Genomic DNA, 21,740 nt, shown 5'->3' with positions numbered 1-21,740 from the left:
ATGATGTCTGAAAATTATTAGTAGTATTTTCTTATTCATGAATAACAAGGTTTATTGATTTTATCACAATCTCATCGACCTCCCCACCCGCCCCAAAGCACACCTCAAAAGCAGTCTACACAGCATGCAATACATAAAACACCTATCTACAATAAAGAAATAAAGAAAGCTATAAAAATATTTAATGTGAAAATAATGAGGTGATGGGACAAATTTCTGAGCCCTTGCAAATGTACAAGAGTTGGTAGAATCTGTGAATTTGTGATTGCAAATTGTTTAATTAGGTACACAGACCGTTTAAGCACATGTTGTAAATGCTGTTGTACTGACTCTAGCAAATCTGTTGCAGCACAATACGTCACCCTCTAGCTCATCCATCAGTGTAAAGGGACCAGCACAGGACCCCTGCTGACCAGATGTTATTTACACAGTGAACCGTTTTCAGCACAGCATCGATTCTGACAAGGTAGAGGTATGTTAGTGAGTGCTGGGCTAGTATGAGTGTACCATGTGCGGTAGCATTAAGAATTAGCAGGAACATTACACACAGATCAGTCATAACATTATGACCACCTCGTTTCTATGCTCACTGTCCATTTTATCAGCTCCACTTACTATATAGGTGCACTTTGTAGTTCTACAGTTACAGACTGTAGTCCATCTGTTTCTCTGATACTTTGTTAGCCCCCTTTCACCCTGTTCTTCAGTGGTCAGGACCCCCATGGACCCTCACAGATCAGGTACTATTTGGGTGGTGTTTCATTCTCAGCACTGCAGTGACACTGACGTGGTGTGTTAGTGTGTGTTGTGCTAGTGTGAGTGGATCAGACACAGCAGTGCTGCTGGAGTCTTTATACGCTGTGTCCACTCACCGTCCACTCTATTAGACAGTCCTACCTCATCAGTCCACCTTGTAGATGTAAAGTTAGAGACAACAGCTCATCTGCTGCTGCACAGTTTGTGTTGGTCATCCTCTAGTCCTTCATCAGTGGTCACAGGATGCTACCCACAGGACACTGTTGGCTGTATATTTTGGGTTGGAGGACTATTCTCATTCCAGCTGTGACACTGAGACGTTTAAAACAGCAGCACTGCTGTGTCTAATCCACTCATACCTCCACCACCACCACATCAGTGTTAGTGCCGTACTGAGAATGATCTATTCATTCTTTATCCATTAATCATTGGCCAGTATTTGTGGTTGTTGGACAGTTCTCCATCCAGCAGTGACTTTAAGATGTTTTAAGGAGGTAGTCCAACAACACTGCTATAGCTAACACGCTCATACCAACCAAATAATATCTGGTCAGCAGTGGTCCTTTCCACATAAACCATCTTTATCTAAGGTACTGAGTTAAAATGTATAAATTGCCCATGGACAGAAACATATAGTTCTTATAGCAAATATACATTCACGCCAAAGGACAGCACTGGTGTCAAAATACAGGCATCACCATTCAGCACTGGTTGTATGAGGTATTCTCAGTTTATTAAGCACACTGAGCATCCAAAAACCAAATATATTGGCCACAGAATAAACCACTTCAGTGCAGTGCTGTACTCCAATCATTACCATCTCAAATGCCGGAGCGAAACAGCTCCACCAAGTGGACCTTCTTCATCATGATGAAGGGAGGTCACCATGTGGTTTAAGCTTATTTTTGACTCTTAGGCCTCAAGTTTCCCAATTATGTTGTTAGAATATGTGGGTTATTGTCATTATGATCATAATTTCCAAACTCTAGTCACATAGATCACATCAGTTGTGTAACTGGGATCTTATGGGCCCTTGTGCAATCAGTCAATCATTTAAATAGAGGCACCCCATTACCTTCAATGACTATAAGAGTGTAGGGATAAAACACTCTCCACACTCTGCTTTGCTCTAAAATAGGCTGACAACACAATATTTTACTAAGTTACTGTAGCCATCTATGAGTCATGAGCGTAAGATTGCTCAAGTAGTGATAAAAAGGGTCCAATAAAGACAGCTGGAGGCCACAACCACACTGCTGCTTATTTCTCCACTGGTTTGCACAGTGTAAGTCTTTAGAAACAAAACCATAACACGAAGGCTGAAGGCTGCAGATGGGCAACTCTAACTATTGCTCATTAGCCACTTAGTTAAATTTGGTCTGACGACTTGCCCAAACACAAAAAAATGTGCAGACTGGGATCTTGATGGTGAACCACCAGCGCAGATAGTAAGACAATAACCAAAACCTGACCAAACCATTGTTGGCTTAGCAAGCAACAACAAACACAAACTCACAACAAGACACAGAGAATCGAGATTACTTTCACAAAGGGACTTTATCTTAATTTCAAAGTATTCAAAATTGTTAAACAAGAAAAGAATGTGTTTTAAATGGTGGCGGATACAACCTTCGCCTCTTTGTAAAATTCTGTTTAAACTGAACAACCCATTCCCTTATAAACAGCTATTCACACCTTTTTGATGGTTTTAACAGGGAGAACTGGTGCAATGGAAATTGTTTACAGGGAAGACGACATTTAATCCAGTTCACAACTGCTGGTGATATGAACGCTTAACATTCATCTCTAAGCCTCACTTGATATGGTTAGCATTGATTCCCAATTTGTTTCTTTTGCTGTCAGAAAATAGAATACACAAAGTGACAGAACTCCAGTAACATTGAGAAGAAAAGAAAAAATAAACAAGAAAAGCCACAAAGTGTGTGGCCAGTACCAAAAGGCTGATATTTCCGGGCCCATCATAAGGCATCTTGTGCTATCTGAGAAGTGACAACAGCTTTTCTTCCCATTCAACAATAATTGATCATTACAATGTATCCCGTCTAGTCTGAAGCCAGTTACTGATGGCAGATGTTACATGCTGTGATTAAAAAAGTGACATTTGTGGTTTTACTATTAAAACGCTGCCATGATCTACGTAAAAAAAAAAAAAATCCACAGATTTCCTCATTAAAAAGATCCTTGGCTTGAGACCGAATTGGCGCAACATTTTACAACCCATGTCTTATGGCTGGTGTTTAAAAGAAGTCTAGGACTGCTATAAAAACAGAAAACAAACAACAAATTCTATTATGAGTCTACGAGGACTCATCTTTCCCATTTGCAGAGATGAGTTACAGAACAAAAATACGATCGTCCAAGCTGATGATAAATCATGCTCTGCCATTAAAAGGCTGTTTCCATTTCTATGTGGTAACAATGAAGAAAAAAAAAAACATACATGAATATCATCATGCTCTATTTTCTGTACACTTAAATGTAGTGATCTACAGCAGATGCGTATAGCATCGAGTAGCAAAACTATTACTATTGTGTAAAACGTCAAATGTCCAACTGATCATTAAAAGAAGTAAAAAGTATATTAAAATATAATTAAAACATTTTTTAAAATAATCCTTCCATTCTCAGAATACTTGGAATGTTATCCCATTATGAGAAAGCCTACAGAGAAAGGAGCCACAAAAAGTTATGCCAAAGAAGAACCGCTTTTACCCTAAAGAACCAGGTTTGGAAAAGAAATTCATGAGTCTGACAAACCACATAATATAAGGGTTTTAGACCAATGAATAGGACCTTTCTAGAAACTCTGTTCTTTAAACTTTACAAAGGTTCTTTGAAAAACCACAGAGGAGTTTTTTTTCTGGCACCTTTTTGTCTAAGAGTGATAAGAGTAAAAAAAATCACTTATCGTTTATGTGCACTTAATAAGCCGACAACTGTGGAAAATCAGGTTTTGTCAGTAATCTGATTGTGTTTATGTGCACTTGAGTGATCAGATAATGGGGAAACAGGTCTACATGTGTCAGGCAGTAATCAGATTTCTGCTTTGCATCTGACTGACGCTGTGACAAACATAACGTTAAAACTCCAACTTCATCACGTGACTTACTTTGAAAATATGAACATGCATCATCTAAAAGTTGAATATTTAAATCCTTTATTTCGTGTTTGGTTTCAGCACCTCTTTAGGGCTGAAATCTCCTGGCATTGCTGCTGGTAACGCCGACTGCTTCGCACATGGGCAGCTCTCTTTTTCTGACTTCTTAATCAGATTTCTAAATCAGAGTATGGTGTTTACATAATAATTTGAATAAAGAAATAACTGCAGAAATCTGATTACGATCAGATTATTGAGCACACGTATGCAAGCATCTATGCTCTTGACAAAGTCAGTCAAGTATTAAGCAATTATTTTTCAGTATGTGGGGGGTGTTGGGGGAGTGGGGGTGTTCGGAGGAACGACAAAAACATTCCTTCATGGGCCAATATCAATGTGCTCTATAGGGAAAGCCAGAATATAATAGCAAGATGTACATGGTGCTAAAAGACCCATCATGGAATTCCTAAATGATTAACAAAACAAAAAAAAAAAAGCACAGTTAAAAATAACATACAACAGTCTTCGCATCAGACTGAGATCACATACATATCGTACTTCAGCAAATAGCAAATTACATTTTTTTTTTAAATAATAATGTCCATCTCAACATCAAACGTTAAATGCATTATTTTAACAATTTAAACAATATACAGCTTACTTTCCTTTAGCTAATTACACAGGGTTTTTTTCATGTTTTCTTTTCAGTGAATACCTTTAATATTCAAGAGAGAAATAACAGGAAATATTATACACACTGGATCTAAAGGTGACCCTCAGAGCTTATGCACTGAGCCTTAATGACCGACCCTCCCTCCTCCTGGAGGAGATATCGATGTCTATGGAATCTTTCCCAACAATGAGTCGGAGACGTTTCGCTGGTGGAAGTGGGATGAAATCATCATCATCATCATCATCATCATCATCCTCTTCGTCCTCGTCATCGTCCTCAGATGAAGGCTGCTCGTCCATGTGGTCACTCCCAGGATCACCATTCAGTGCTTCATCTTTTCCAAGTTCGAAGGAACTCATCCTGGGGAAGCTGGTCTTGTCAAGGCATGCTGGTGTGACCAGATGCTCACTGTCCTCACACTTCAACTGTATCTTCAGCTTGGTGGAGCTTGCGTGGGTCACAGGACTGAAGCCATTGTTCAATCTGGCTACGTAAGGGCTGCCCGCGTCCATGGTGTGGTCCTTGCTGAGCTTGATGCTGATCTTGGCGTTGGAGTTAACGTGAGCCTCATTAGGCTTGCTGGACTTACTGCTGCTGCTATCCCTACGTCGACGCAAGGTGAGCTTGGGTATCCCTGTGCTGTTCTCCAGAATTAGCGCATCATATCGTGTGATCTGACGCTTCTTCTTCCTCTTGTCCAAACCCTGACTCCTACTCTTAGACTTGTCCTTCTTGGGCTTACCGTAGTTCGTCATGGCATGATGATGTTCTGGTCTTTCAGGAAAACTGAGCAATGTTTCTCCACAATCCCTGACACTCGTCGCTTGTGTATCTGACAGAAAGGTTGGAATGAAAGGTTCGTAGGAATGGTCCTCACTCTTTATTAGCCTGTCCGGCTGCAGCTGAGTAAAGCGGCGACTTCGTGAGTGAGAAACTCTCCTGATGTATCGGTCGTCTGGTTCAGGCTCATTCAACCTCATTCCTTGAGTTAGGTATTCCTCCATGTCAGCTGGCTCTGTTTTAATGACTACTTGACCGGGCACCAGGTCCTGGTGCTCAAAAGTGCTTGGTTCAGTCTTCGTGCCACTAAAGTCCTGTGCCTTGAGCAAAGTCCTGATTGACCTTCGAGTTCTGTAAGTGCAAGTCTGACCAGTCTCTAATGCCACAGACCATTTTAAAGAATGCTGATTGTTTTCCTTCGCAATGTGCTGAGTTAAGCAGTCTCTAGAACCCACTGAATGAAAAGCTTCAAAAGAGTCCTTCTCCTTTTTCACAGGGACTTCCTTGCAGACTGCAGGGCCTGTAAATACTTTAGCAGAGGCTTTCACCTCTGCCCCTCTGCTTTGGCTCCGTAATTTTATGTTTGTGAGCAAAGGCCTTGAGGGTTTTGATTTCAGTCTCTTTGGTACCCTGTTATTAGGGTGACTTTGTTTGGATGGTGAGGTAGGTGTGTAGACTCTTGAGAGAGATTGTCCATCATGAGTCCTGGTTTTAGTCAGCCTCATGCTAGCAGTTGTCCTTCTCCTAGAAGCTAAATGGAAAATACTGTTATTAGACAATGCATTTCTTATATATCAAAGAATATTAAAGTAAAATATCAAATAATTACCAGATGTTACACACATTTATCTCAAAACCTGGAAATAAAGGGTGATTGAAAAAATATTCATCCAATTTCACAGTGCCATATTTTTGTGCCTAGGAACCAATCACAATCCAATTGAAAAAGGAGGTCATAGAGTTTCTGACTGCCAGTGGAAGATGGCTCCCACCATTCTGTAAAGAGTTGAGACCCCTGAGCAGAAAGCATTTTGCGTTCTCCACATCAATGAGAGTGAATCTGTCATAATTGTGCAGCATGATTTTCGTAAGCAATGACAGCTCCAACAGCTCAGAGCTTTCGGCGTTGTTTCCACAGCACTGGACTATCTCTGAAATCGCACTGAAAGGGCTGTGAGTGCAGCGACACCCGACATGCTCAATCCAGTATGGGATAAGTTTGACTATGGTGCTGATGTCCGTATAGCTGGAGGAGGCCATCATGAGCACTTGTAAAATTATATAATAAACTTTTTGCTCATTTAAAACAATTTACAATTTGCAAATGTAAGGTAAATATAATGTAAACTGCTAAATCCACCATACTCTTTTTAAACTATTTTGAACACTAAAACATACAGACATGAAAAAAGCTGGCCGAAAAAAATAAATTCTAACGCCAGTGGACACTACATCCACATAGGATAGCTGGGCAGATGGTCAGAGTGAATGAAACTTGTGAGGAGCTGAAAGTATTGTGTATGGAATGTTGTTGATGGCAATAATTTGTGCAAGTTCTCTGTAATTTACACTGAGATTACTTATTCTGTGAAAATTGGGCATAAACATTAAATATGTTCCTTGGTAAAATCACATTACCCAACATAACCACATAAAACTATTTCCATCCAGAAAGTACTTTAAATTTTATAGTGACATTTTTCAAATGATGTAAGAAAAATCACCTTCGAACACAAAATATAGTCCAAAATTTTGTCAATTGGTCTTACTTGAATGTATTTTTGGTGAATCCTGAGTGTCTGCATCTGTGTGAGAGCCAACAGAATGGCTATCAGAGTTCTGACTCCCTTCCCCCAGCTTCTTTAATCTATTCAGTCGCATGTCTGTCTCCCTCAAGCCATATTTACTATTAATAACTGGGACTTCTACAGGGAGTCCCATTTTTGACTTGAAAGCACCGGTGCCACGCCTGCAAACAGAGGAGAACAGTTAATACAGCACAGTCCAACATACAAATGTTCCTGCCACTTCATTCAAATCCAAAAACAGAGAACATAAACAGATACTACACCTTTCACATGTGTAGCATTCACAAAATTCATTGTTTTCTCCAAAGAAGCCATCGCCATAATAGCACGAGATTTCCTCTCCTGGTTCAATGTCTCGCAGAGCTTTGACGCAAGCTGTGTCTCGACCCGTAGACACAAACTGAGAGAGCAAAAAAAAAGAAAAAAGAATAAAGTGTCCACTTTCATATACCTGACACGCAACTTGCACAAATGCATGTTTAGAAATATAATAAAACACATAATGACCTTACAATTTGGCCGACAATCTGAAATTAAAAAAGAAAGCCAGTGTTAAAAAAAGAGAGCTTTACATTTTTCACCTTAGCAATTCACAACAAGCACAATAAACAGTGGCTTCTGTTTGTGCATAGGTCGTAACTGTACCGTGGTTAATAAAAGCGGCAGGTCCGAGCCATAGTTGGGCACAGTTTTTGCGAGTGGAGTACATGACACTGAAATCATTTTCACCATGGTGCAAAAGCATGTTCTCCTCACTTGCTGACAGCTCAGCAATACAACCAACCAAATATTCAATCTTATCATTCCTCTTCCTGTAGCAGCAGAAACAAACAAATAAAAGAAAGCAATATTAACACCCAAGATGAGCTATAAGTCTAGAAGAAACGAAAATAGACGTGAGAATCTTTTTACCATTCTTTTGTTGCAACTATTTTGGCTCCATTTTGCTCAGAGGAGTACCGGTTACAAGGCAAGATTTCAAACCCACTCTTACTGTCGAATATGCGTAAATAAACAAATACCTGAGGAAAAAAAGAAAAAACACAAGTTAAATATGTTTACATTTTTACATTTGGCAGACACTCCTACCTAGAGCGACTTACAATTTGGTCATTTTACACAGGTACGTGAAGGTGGTGTTAGGAGTCTTGCCCAAGGACTCTTATTGGTATAGTGTAGGGCGCTCACCCTGGCAGAAGATTTAACCCCAGTTTACAGCGTACAAGGCAGAGATGTTACTCACTACACGAGAAGTCACTAATAGGTGGACCGCAGTCCATGTCTGGGCCCAGACACTATCCTATGGGTCTGGGTCTATAACCAATAAACTAAGGAGAATTATTTAATGGAATTTATTTTTATGGCTTTAGCAGCCCTGAAGACTCACAGACCAATCACATGCATTGCAAAAATCACACATGACACTACTAAGCCAATAAGATCTCTGCATTACATTGAGTACTGAGACTCCAGTGAGTGGGCAAGGCAAGACATAGCAGTTGGAGAAGAAAACGAGTCAGATTATTTTACCTGGCTCTAAAGAGAGAAAACTGACAATAAATATTGTTGAAATATGACTGAATTGTACATTATTTGATTCGACATTCAGTTGTTAACTGTATAAGATGTTGCTATAACAACTACTTCAGTTTACTTTCAGTTCTTTGACTGGACTTTTAAGACCTCTGCACTACACTATACCAACCAATGTGTATAAAACGCAGATAAAGATATAGAGTGAGGAAAAACATACATGCTGCTTGAAAAGTTTCTCCTGAGCCTTAGTCTTGGGGAGAAAATGATTTCTAGAGAAGTCTCCAGATGTTAAGGCCCTAAAAGATTGCTCCAGGTCATTGTGTTTTTTAAAACTCTCTAAGATTTCCTTTAGCTCCTCTTGTCTTCCTTTGAGTGGTCGAAACCTACGCACAGCAAAATCAGAACATGAAAGTACACTTTATCAGTAAGTCACAAGTGAAATCAGCTTCCAATATGACTACTAAAACCAAATTGGAATTAGGACAGAATACATTGCTTACACTCTGAATGTACAGTTACCTGGTATTCATCTTATGGGTTTGAAACCCAAGGTAAGGGTCAAGAATGAGGCCTGTGGTAAGATCATCGTTCTCACACAGTTCCTTGGCTGTCATTCCTGAGGATGGGACATGACGTCTCTCCACCTCCAATGGCCCAGCGTTAAAACCTAAGCAAGAAAAACAGTTAAGTGAAAGATGTTTTGTGCTACTCATTTTTTTCACCCTTGAGCGTACAAGATGTAAAAGTACTTACGGTGGCTGCATCTCCTGCCGCTGAGGGAGCTCTTGCTGGGACGCGCATGCTGAGCACGAGTTTGGCTACCCAGCTGTTCACTGAACCTGCTTCCATGTCGTCTGCCACTTACTACCATGTTTTTGGATTCTCCCAACCACTTCATACCCACAAACTGCTTCGATTAGTTGCATTGATTCTTAGTGCTGTAGAGGAAATTAAGAGGGTCTGTTAATCAGTTTGCAAAGAGAGTCAGATGAGCTTGCTGTGATGGGTAATATGTTATTGTTATGGTAATTAAATTTGTTACAGTGATAAACAATATGCTTTTGTGAGCATATCCTCCATACTTAAAGGACATGGATCGATGGCACATTTCATTAAATAGAGCATAATTTGTCCTGTATAATTAATTAATCTTAGGGATGTACCACACTCCCAGTGTAAAATCTGACTGTTGCTATTGTGTGAGGATGATGCAGAGGGCTTTGCAGTTAAACATGTTCTCCCATGTTACTCCCTCCTTGTGTTTCGTGTTGGGGTAGTGCTGGTCTGGTCATTTCTTGCCGCCTGTTGAACAGTCTATTTATTACATAAAAGAGCATCTACCCATATGTGCAACACCTTCTTCTGAACCAACGGTACAGTAGGAGGCATTATAAAAAAAGCCTTATGATGGGATATTTTTCCCATATCACTCATCCCTCGTCTGACTATTCTATATACCTGAAGCAAAACTGCATGATACTGTATTGCAGACTTTGCTGAAATGTATGGCGAACATACACCAATCAGACGTAACATTCCGACCACCTCCTTGTTTCTACGCTCATTGTCCATTTTATCAGCTCCACTTGCTATATAGGTGCACTTTGTAGTTCTACAATACAACAGCGTCCTGTGGGCAGCGTCCTGTGGGCAGCGTCCTGTGGGCACTGACGAAGGACTAGAAGATGACCAGCACAAACTGTGCAGCAGCAGATGAGCTATGGTCTCTGATTTTACATCTACAAGGTGGACAGACAAGCTAGGAGTGTCTAATAAGAGTGGACAGTGAGTGGACACAGTGTTTAAAAACTCCAGCAGCACTGCTGTGTCTGATCCACTCAGACCAGCACAACACTCACTAACACCCCACCACCACATCAGTGTCACTGCAGTGCAGAGAATGACCCACCACCCAAATAGTACCTGCTCTGTGAGGGGGCTAACAAAGTATCAGAGAAACAGATGTACTACAGTCTATAATTAAGGAGGTGGTTATGCGTGATCGGTATATCAATATAACAATGTGTAAAACATTATTTTTGGTTATTATTAGTTATGCTGATAAGGATAAAATTAATATGCAAATTAATCCTGTAAACAACAAAGTGAGTTAACAAGCTTCTCATCATAAAATGGTAGGAGGAAATAATATTTAGGTATAACAGTTTTACAACAGCTAACAAAACCTAGCTGACCAAATAACAGCTGCTACCCAACATAAATATCAATAAACTACAAAATGAAGCAGTATATCTGGCTGTCCAACACATTAGCTGGACGTGACTGACCATGTATCTGGAAAAACAGAATATAAAACACAAACAGCAAAAACTACCCACCCAGCCAACCTGCTAACCCACGCCCCTTAACTAACCTAGCTTGCTAGATAGGTGTCTGTTTAACTTGGCATTACTCTGCTCACTAACATAAATATATACTATTGGTACATTTGTTTAGTGGTTTCCTACATATGTGCTAGAATTGTGTAACCCCGACACCCCCCTCTTCACACAGTAGTACATCTGATCTGATCTGCAGCACCCCCCCCCTCCCCCTCCGCACATCTTCACTGCAGATCAGGTTAGAGGTGAGCTGAGGAACGTCTTCAAATGTCTTCAAACGCAGACTGAAGACTCATCTTTTTACACAGCACTTAAATGAGCATTGAACTATAAGCTGCACTTATTTTATTTATTGTATTGTATCTTATTGTTATTGTATTGCATTGAATGGCACAGAATTCTGCGTTCAACTCTGTTTCTTTTTCTCTTGGTGTCTGCAGTGACATTTGTTTCTAGGAGTATCTGAGCTCAGGACTGTCTTTTTCTCTAAGCTATTGGTAACTAGCAAAGATACTTTCTCTAGATTGACAAAGCACTTCTTGTAAGTCGCTCTGGATAAGAGCGTCTGCTAAATGCTGTAAATGTAAATGTAGGAAACTCCAAACAAGGAAGGCAGGTGGTCCAAGTGTGTCCTAGACTACTTAAGTGCTGTCTGCTGTGCTGGTGAGCTGGGGGCACCCCTACAGAACATCTTCAACCCGAGTCTGCTCTTGGGGAGGGTTCCCACACTAGAGAAGACATCATGCTTCATTCCAGTACCCAAGAGGGGGCGACCCAGTGAACTCAATGACTTCAGATTGGTCGCTCTAACATTACGTTATGAAGATGATGGAGCAACTTCTACACCTTCTCAGACCCCAGGTTCGACACGCAATGGACACCCTGCAGTTTGCCTACAAGGAGGAAGTGGGAGTGAAGGATGCCATGCTGTTCTTCCTCCATCCAGCCCACTCTTATCTGGACAAGGGTGGTTGCACTGTAAGAGTCATGTTCTTTGATTTGCCCAGTGCCTTTAATACCATTCAGCCCCTCCAACTGACAGATAAGCTGGTAAGGATGCAAGAGGATCCACACCTGGTCTCCTGGATTACTGACTACCTCACTGGCAGACCTCAGTATGCCAGGCTGAAGGACTGTCGGAGACTGTGGTCAGCAGCACTGGAGCACCACAAGGGACAGTACTTTCAGTACAAATCTGAGACATGCCACATGCAGGCGTTTTCTGATGAAACTGTCATCATGGCTTGTGTAAGGGGAGGGCAGGAGCAGGAGTACAAGACCCTGGTGAAGGACTTTGTGGAGTGGTGCCATGGGAATAACCTGCTTCTGAACACTGCCAAGACCAAGGAGATGGTGGTGGACTTTCGCAGGGTTAGGCCACCCACACAGCTAATCTCTACTGAGGGGGTTGAAGCAGAGATGGTAATGACCTACATGTATCTCAAAATGCAACTGGATGACAGGTTGGACTGGTCAGCCAACACAGACATCCTGTACAGGAAGGGGCAAAGCCGGCTCTACTTTCCGAGGAGGCTGAGGTCAGAGGTCTACGAAGAAGAAGGACAGCAGAGCAATCGGTTTCGAAAAAATAGACTGAGCTGCGTCTTTTCGCTTCCTCAGGAAAAAATGTTCATACAACCACAAACATCGTGGATGTCAGAACATAATCTGAATTTAACTGAGAAAATGTTTAAATACGCGATCCTAGAATCGTTGGAGAACTACTTTGCCATGCTTGGAGGAACACCAAAGTAGTCCCGTGAAAACAAACCAGCGTCCCTTTAAAACGTGTTGCCAGTTCAAGATATTCTACCCATGGAGAGACACAGGAAGTTGTCTGAACAACATGAAGGCTGTAGTGGTTTGCATAATTAGCAAAAGTATGTGTGCTTTGTGTGTCTTTTTATGAGAATATGGCATTTCCCAAACGTTTGAACTACCCTTGGATTTACTTTGTGTACCCTAATCTTCTGTTGACCTTCATCATAAACATTATGGTTGAGCCCAGAAACACTCATGCTCTACTGATGCATAACAGCCATCTTGGAATTGCTGGAATCTCAAGCCATATAACTATAAAAAGAAATGGAAGCTTGTGCATGAGGCACAAGAAATTGGTTACAGAGAAATATTTCTTTTGTTGGGAGACAGTGGTTTATGCTTCAGCTGTAAGCAGTAGCGTCCAGCTTGGTCCTGCAGGGCTAGAGTTGGACCATTCCTTTAATGTTTGATTAGGGTTAGCACCGGGGTGGATATACTAATCCTGGGGCTCTGGTCCCATGAGCCATCAGGCTCTTCAACTCTTTCCAGGGGTGCCAGAAGAGAAGAGGGAAGAGGATGGATGAGGTCTGAATTTGAATATCATGTTATATCATAGGTTTTATCTCATGCTAAAATCTTTAGGTTTCATTTTATCCATCTGCACATCTGAACACCTTACTGTACATACTGCACTTTCTGTACTCCTCACTAGACACTTTATTTTGGTACCAACATCTGCACATATTTATCCAGTATTGTCATCATAAGCCGTTACCTGTACATATCTGCGCATATTTATCCAATATTGTCATCATAAGCCATTACCTGTACATACCTGCGCATATTTATTCAGTACTGTCATCATTCGCCTTTACCTGTATACATCCGCACATATTTATTCAGTACTGTCGCCATACGCCGTTACCTGTATACATCCGCACATATTGATTCAGTACTGTCGTTATATGCCATTACCTGTACATTTCCACGGATATTTATTCAATATTGTCATTATACGCCGTCACCTGTATATATCTGCACATATTTATCCAGTACCGTCATCATATGCTGTCACCTGTACATATCTGCGCATGCTTATTCAGTACTGACGTTATACACCGTCACCTGTACATATCCGCGTATATTTGTCCTGTACTGTCGTTATACACGGTTACCTGTACATATCGCGCATATTTATCTAGTATTTTTATCATACGCCGTCACCTGTACATATTTGCGTATATTTATCCAGCATTGTCATTATAGACCGTCACCTGTACATATTCGCATATATTTATCCAGTATGATCATCATACACCAACACCTGTACATATTTGCATATATTTATCCAGTATTGTCATTATACACCGTCACCTGTACATATCTGCACATACTTATTCAGTACTGACGTTATACGCCGTCACCTGTACATATCTGCGCATGCTTATTCAGTACTGACGTTATACGCCGTCACCTGTACATATCTGCGCATGCTTATTCAGTACTGACGTTATACGCCGTCACCTGTACATTCTGTATATGTGCCTGTAGATAAGAGATGTTATATTTATTCTTCTTGTTATACTGTTTTCATCCTTACTAACGTTACTTTCGCTGTCCTGTTTTGTGTGACAGCTACTGGCTGCTAAATTTCCTTTTTGATCAATAAAGTATCTATCTCTCTATCCATCCATCCATGCACTTTCCTTTCTATCCATGTACCCATCCATCCATCTATTTAGCTAACTATACACATTCCTTTCTATCTAGCTATCCATCCATCCATATACCTAGCTATCCATCTATCTAGCATCCATCTATCCACTTTCCTTTCCATCTATCCACTCTCCTTTCTTTCTATCTGTCTGTCTGTCTGTCTGTCTACTTTCCTTTCCATCTATCTACCTATCCATCTATCCACTCTCCATCTATCCATCTATCTATCCACTCTCCTTTCCATCCACCCACTCTCCTTTCCATCTATCCATCTAGCTATCCATTTATCCATCTAGCTATCCATCTATCCACTCTCCTTTCCATCTATCCATCCATCTATCCACTCTCCTTTCCATCCATCCACCTATCCATCCATCTATCCACTCTCCTTCCCATCTATCTATCCATCTATCCACTCTCCTTTCCATCCATCCACTCTCCTTTCCATCTATCCATCTAGCTATCCATCTATCCACTCTCCTTTCCATCTATCCATCTATCCACTCTCCTTTTCATCTATCCATCCATCTATCCACTCTCCATTCCATCCATCTATCCACTCTCCTTTCCATCCATCCATCCACTCACTCTCCTTCCCATCTATCTATCCATCTATCCACTCTCCTTTCCATCCATCCACTCTCCTTTCCATCTATCCATCTAGCTATCCATCTATCCACTCTCCTTTCCATCTATCCATCTATCCACTCTCCTTTTCATCTATCCATCCATCTATCCACTCTCCATTCCATCCATCTATCCACTCTCCTTTCCATCCATCCATCCACTCTCCATCCATCTATCCACTCTCCTTTCCATCTATCCATCCATCTATCCACTCTCCTTTCCATCCATCTATCCACTCTCCTTTCCATCTATCCATCCATCTATCCACTCTCCTTTCCATCTATCCATCCAGCTATCCATCTATCCACTCTCCTTTCCATCTATCCATCTATCTACTTTCCTTTCCCTCTATCTACCTATCCATCTATCCACTCTCCTTTCCACTCTCTATCTATCCACTTTCCTTTCCATCTATCCATCCAGCTATCCATCTATCCACTCTCCTTTCCATCTATCCACTCTCCTTTCCATCTCTCTATCTATCCACTTTCCTTTCCATCTATCTACCTATCCATCTACCCACTCTCCTTTCCATCTATCCATCCATCTATCCATCTACCTACTTTCCTTTCCATCTATCTAGCTATCCATCTATCCACTTTCCTTTCCATCTATCTAGCTATCCATCTATCCACTCTCCTTTCCATCTATCTAGCTATCCATCTATCCACTCTCCTTTCCATCTACCTAGCTATCCATCTATCCACTCTCCTTTCCATCTAGCTATCCATCTATCCACTCTCCTTTCCATCTATCCATCTATCTATCCATCTATCCACTCTCCTTTCCATCTATCCATCTATCTATCCGTCTATCCACTCTCCTTTCCATTTATCTATCTTTCTACTTTCCTTTCCATCTATCCATCTATCTACTTTCCTTTCCATCTATCTAGCTATCCATCGATCCACTTTCCTTTCCATCTATCTAGCTATCCATCTATCCACTCTCCTTTCCATCTATCTATTTATCCACTCTTTTCTATCTATCCATCTTTCTACTTTCCTTTCCATCTATCTATCCATCTATCCACTCTCCTTTCTATCTCTCTATCTATCCACTTTCCTTTCCATCTATCTACCTATCCATCTACCCACTCTCCTTTCCATCTATCCATCCATCTATCCATCTACCTACTTTCCTTTCCATCTATCTAGCTATCCATCTATCCACTTTCCTTTCCATCTATCTAGTTATCCATCTATCCACTCTCCTTTCCATCTATCTAGCTATCCATCTATCCACTCTCCTTTCCATCTACCTAGCTATCCATCTATCCACTCTCCTTTCCATCTAGCTATCCATCTATCCACTCTCCTTTCCATCTATCCATCTATCTATCCATCTATCCACTCTCCTTTCCATCTATCCATCTATCTATCCGTCTATCCACTCTCCTTTCCATTTATCTATCTTTCTACTTTCCTTTCCATCTATCCATCTATCTACTTTCCTTTCCATCTATCTAGCTATCCATCGATCCACTTTCCTTTCCATCTATCTAGCTATCCATCTATCCACTCTCCTTTCCATCTATCTATTTATCCACTCTTTTCTATCTATCCATCTTTCTACTTTCCTTTCCATCTATCTATCCATCTATCTACTCTCCTTTCTATCTATCCATCTTTCTACTTTCCTTTCCATCTATCTATCCATCTATCCACTCTATCTATCTATCCATCCACTCTCCTTTCTATCTATCTACTCTCCTTTCTATCTATCTATTTTTCTATCTATCCATTTATCCACTCTCCTTTCTATCTATCCATCTTTCTACTTTCATTTCCATCTATCTATCTATCCATCTATCCACTCTATCTATCTACTCTCCTTTCTATCTATCCATCTTTCTACTTTCCTTTCCATCTATCTATCTATCCATCCACTCTATCTATCCACTCTCCTTTCTATCTATCTATCTACTCTCCTTTCTATCTATCTATCCATTTATCCACTCTCCTTTCGATCTATCCATCTTTCTACTCTCCTTTCTATCTATCTATCTACTCTCCTTTCTATCTATCTATCTACTCTCCTTTCTATCTATCCATCTTTCTACTCTCCTTTCCATCTATCTATCCATCTATCCACTCTATCTATCTATCCATCCACTCTCCTTTCTATCTATCTATCTACTCTCCTTTCTATCTATCTATTTTTCTATCTATCCATTTATCCACTCTCCTTTCTATCTATCCATCTTTCTACTTTCATTTCCATCTATCTATCTATCCACTCTATCTATCTACTCTCCTTTCTATCTATCCATCTTTCTACTTTCCTTTCCATCTATCTATCTATCCATCCACTCTATCTATCCACTTTCCTTTCTATCTATCTATCTACTCTCCTTTCTATCTATCTATTTTTCTATCTATCTATCCATTTATCCACTCTCCTTTCTATCTATCCATCTTTCTACTTTCCTTTCCATCTATCTATCCATCTATCCACTCTATCTATCTATCCACTCTCCTTTCTATCTATCTATCTATCTATCTATCTATCTATCTACTCTCCTTTCTATCTATCTATCTATCTATCTATCTATCTATCTATCTATCTATCTATCTTTCTATCTATCTACTCTCCTTTCTATCTATCTATCTATCTACTCTCCTTTCTATCTATCTATCTATCTACTCTCCTTTCTATCTATCTATCTACTCTCCTTTCTATCTATCTATCTACTCTCCTTTCTATCTATCTATCTACTCTCCTTTCTATCTATCTATCTACTCTCCTTTCTATCTATCTATCTTTCTATCTATCTATCCATTTATCCACTCTCCTTTCTACTTTCCTTTCCATCTATCTATCTATCCATCTATCCACTCTATCTATCTACTCTCCTTTCTATCTATCCATCTTTCTACTTTCCTTTCCATCTATCTATCCATCCATCTATCCACTCTATCTATCCACTCTCCTTTCTATCTATCTATCTATCTATCTATCTACTCTCATTTCTATCTATCTATCTATCTTTCTATCTATCTATCTTTCTATCTATCTATCTTTCTATCTATCTATCCATTTATCCACTCTCCTTTCTATCTATCCAGCTTTCTACTTTCCTTTCCATCTATCTATCTATCCATCTATCCACTCTATCTATCTACTCTCCTTTCTATCTATCCATCTTTCTACTTTCCTTTCCATCTATCTATCCATCCATCTATCCACTCTATCTATCCACTCTCCTTTCTATCTATCTATCTATCTACTCTCCTTTCTATCTATCTATCTATCTACTCTCCTTTCTATCTATCTATCTATCTACTCTCCTTTCTATCTATCTACTCTCCTTTCTATCTATCTATCTTTCTATCTATCTTTCTATCTATCTATCCATTTATCCACTCTCCTTTCCATCTATCCAGCTTTCTACTTTCCTTTCCATCTATCTATCTATCCATCTATCCACTCTATCTATCTACTCTCCTTTCTATCTATCCATCTTTCTACTTTCCTTTCCATCTATCTATCCATCCATCTATCCACTCTATCTATCCACTCTCCTTTCTATCTATCTATCTACTCTCCTTTCTATCTATCTATCTACTCTCCTTTCTATCTATCTATCTTTCTATCTATCTATTTTTCTATCAATCTATCCATTTATCCACTCTCCTTTCTATCTATCCATCTTTCTACTTTCCTTTCCATCTATCTATCCATCTATCCACTCTATCTATCCACTCTCCTTTCTATCTATCTATCTACTCTCCTTTCTATCTATTTTTCTATCTATCTATCCATTTATCCACTCTCCTTTCTATCTATCCATCTTTCTATTTTCCTTTCCATCTATCTATCCATCTATCCACTCTATCTATCTATCCACTCTCCTTTCTTTCTATCTATCTATTTTTCTATCTATCTATCTTTCCACTTTCCTTTCCATCTATTTATCCACTCTCCTTTCTATCTATCCATCTTTCTACTTTCCTTTCCATCTATCTATCTATCCATCTATCCATCTATCCACTCTATCTATCCACTCTCCTTTCTATCTATCTATCTACTCTCCTTTCTATCTATCTATTTTTCTATCTATCTATCCATTTATCCACTCTCCTTTCTATCTATCCATCTTTCTATTTTCCTTTCCATCTATCTATCCACTCTATCTATCTATCCACTCTCCTTTCTTTCTATCTATCTATTTTTCTATCTATCTATTTTTCTATCTATCTATCTTTCCACTTTCCTTTCCATCTATTTATCCACTCTCCTTTCTATCTATCCATCTTTCTACTTTCCTTTCCATCTATCTATCTATCCATCTATCCACTCTATCTATCTATTTTTCTATCTATCTATTTTTCTATCTATCTTTCCACTTTCCTTTCCATCTATTTATCCACTCTCCTTTCTATCTATCCATCTTTCTACTTTCCTTTCCATCTATCTATCTATCCATCTATCCACTCTATCTACCTATCCACTCTCCTTTCTTTCTATCTATCTATTTTTCTATCTATCTATTTTTCTATCTATCTATCTTTCCACTTTCCTTTCCATCTATTTATCCACTCTCCTTTCTATCTATCCATCTTTCTACTTTCCTTTCCATCTATCTATCTATCCATCTATCCACTCTATCTATCCACTCTCCTTTCTATCTATCTATCTACTCTCCTTTCTATCTATCTATTTTTCTATCTATCTATCCATTTATCCACTCTCCTTTCTATCTATCCATCTTTCTATTTTCCTTTCCATCCATCTATCCATCTATCCACTCTATCTATCTATCCACTCTCCTTTCTTTCTATCTATCTATTTTTCTATCTATCTATTTTTCTATCTATCTATCTTTCCACTTTCCTTTCCATCTATTTATCCACTCTCCTTTCTATCTATCCATCTTTCTACTTTCCTTTCCATCTATCTATCTATCCATCTATCCACTCTATCTACTCTCCTTTCTATCTATCTTTCCACTTTCCTTTCCATCTATTTATCCACTCTCCTTTCTATCTATCTATCTTTCCACTTTCCTTTCCATCTATCTATCTACTCTCTTTTCTATCTATCCACTCTCCTTTCTATCTATCCATCTTTCTATTTTCCTTTCCATCTATTTATCTATCTATCCACTCTCCTTTCTATCCGTCCACTCTCCTTTCTATCCATCCACTCTCCTTTCTATCTATCCATCTATCTATCTATCTATCTATCTATCTATCTATCTATCTTTCCACTTTCCTTTCCATCTATCTATTTATCCACTCTCCTTTCTATCTACCTATATTTTGACTTTCCTCTCCATCTATCTATCTATCTATCTATCTATCTATCTATCTATCTACCTACCTATCTAGGTTATCTATCTAGTACTTAGGACTTTGCTGTTAGCCACTAGCTAACGCTACAGTTATGCGGTTGGGTAACCTCGCTAAACTACCGAGCTGAGAAAAGCGCCCAAACGAATGAACTGACCTTCCCTTTCTGAGTCCCATTACCAGTACATGATTAACACGTCTTGTTGGCGGTGTAAATTAACCGCCAATCCCCGCACAACATTAACAAAGCGTTACCGGTCAGAGGTGTGGGCTGTTAGCTTTAGCTGACTAGCCGAGCCAGCGTCCTTTAGCTATGTTATTGTGCGCGTAGTGAGCAACTGGTTAAAAATAAACTGGAGCGAATGAGCGCCCGCAACATTCTCCGCTGAATTACTCCATAACAGCCCCGGGTTGGGGTGGTCGCTAAACAGCTTAACGTATGTTACTAACTAGATATCGTTAGCTTAGCTTAGCTAGTTAGCTGTCCAGCTAACTCACACAGGCTGCTTGTTTATATAGGTTAGCTAACCTAGCTTAGCTGTCTACCGATCAGATACTCACTCAGTCATCGTCCTCCACCAAGAACTTCAGCCCTGCAGCCTCCACTCTGGTCCAAACACAAAACGCATCAAAACAGGGATCAGATAACTTAACTACTCTCAGAAATTATGGTTAAAACTCAAGATGGCGGAGGTCTATGAAGAAGAAGGACAGCAGAGCAATCGGTTTCGAAAAAATAGACTCAGCTGCGTCTTTTCGCTTCCTCAGAAAAATGTTCATACAACCACAAACATCGTGGATGTCAGAACATAATCTGAATTTAACCTAGAAAATGTTTAAATACGCGATTCTAGAATCGTTGGAGAACTACTTTGCCACGCTCGGAGGAACACCAAAGTAGTGCCGTGAAAACAAACCAGCGTCCCTTTAAAACGTGTTGCCAGATCAAGATATTCTACCCATGGAGAGACGCAGGAAGTTGTCTGAACAACATGAAGGCTGTAGTGGTTTGCATAATTAGCAAAAGTATGTGTGCTTTGTGTGTCTTTGGCATTTCCCAAACGTTTGAACTACCCTTGGATTTACTTTCTGTGTACCCTAATCTTCTGTTGACCTTCATCATAAACATTATGGTTGAGCCCAGAAACACTCTACTGATGCTCTACTGATGTATAACAACCATCTTGGAATTGCTGGAATCTCAAGCCTTATAACTATAAAAAGAAATGGAAGCTCGTGCATGGGGCACAAGAAATTGGTTACAGAGAAATATTTCTTTTGTTGGGAGTATAGCCACAAATGCTTTGCTTTCCTCACACTTTTTATGCT

General features: G+C 39.8%; 1 protein-coding gene across 1 annotated transcript; it reads right to left on the bottom strand.

Moving 5' to 3' along the window:
* Positions 1-2,294: 2,294 nt before the first annotated feature.
* Positions 2,295-21,337, bottom strand: LOC108429139 (histone-lysine N-methyltransferase KMT5B-like). The gene is made up of 10 exons (XM_017700681.2): positions 20,973-21,337; positions 9,425-9,609; positions 9,191-9,338; positions 8,889-9,054; positions 8,048-8,157; positions 7,781-7,947; positions 7,643-7,662; positions 7,399-7,535; positions 7,097-7,296; positions 2,295-6,078 (listed from the first exon to the last, which is right to left on the bottom strand). Exons 2-10 carry the CDS (start codon positions 9,567-9,569, stop codon positions 4,658-4,660), a joined length of 2,514 nt encoding a protein of 837 aa, XP_017556170.1. The 5' UTR covers positions 9,570-9,609; positions 20,973-21,337; the 3' UTR covers positions 2,295-4,657.
* Between the last annotated feature and the right edge of the window lie 403 nt (positions 21,338-21,740).

The sequence above is a fragment of the Pygocentrus nattereri genome, chromosome 15 (assembly GCF_015220715.1).
Source record: "Pygocentrus nattereri isolate fPygNat1 chromosome 15, fPygNat1.pri, whole genome shotgun sequence".
NCBI lineage: Eukaryota > Metazoa > Chordata > Actinopteri > Characiformes > Serrasalmidae > Pygocentrus > Pygocentrus nattereri.
This window is presented reverse-complemented; position numbering and strand designations above follow the sequence as displayed.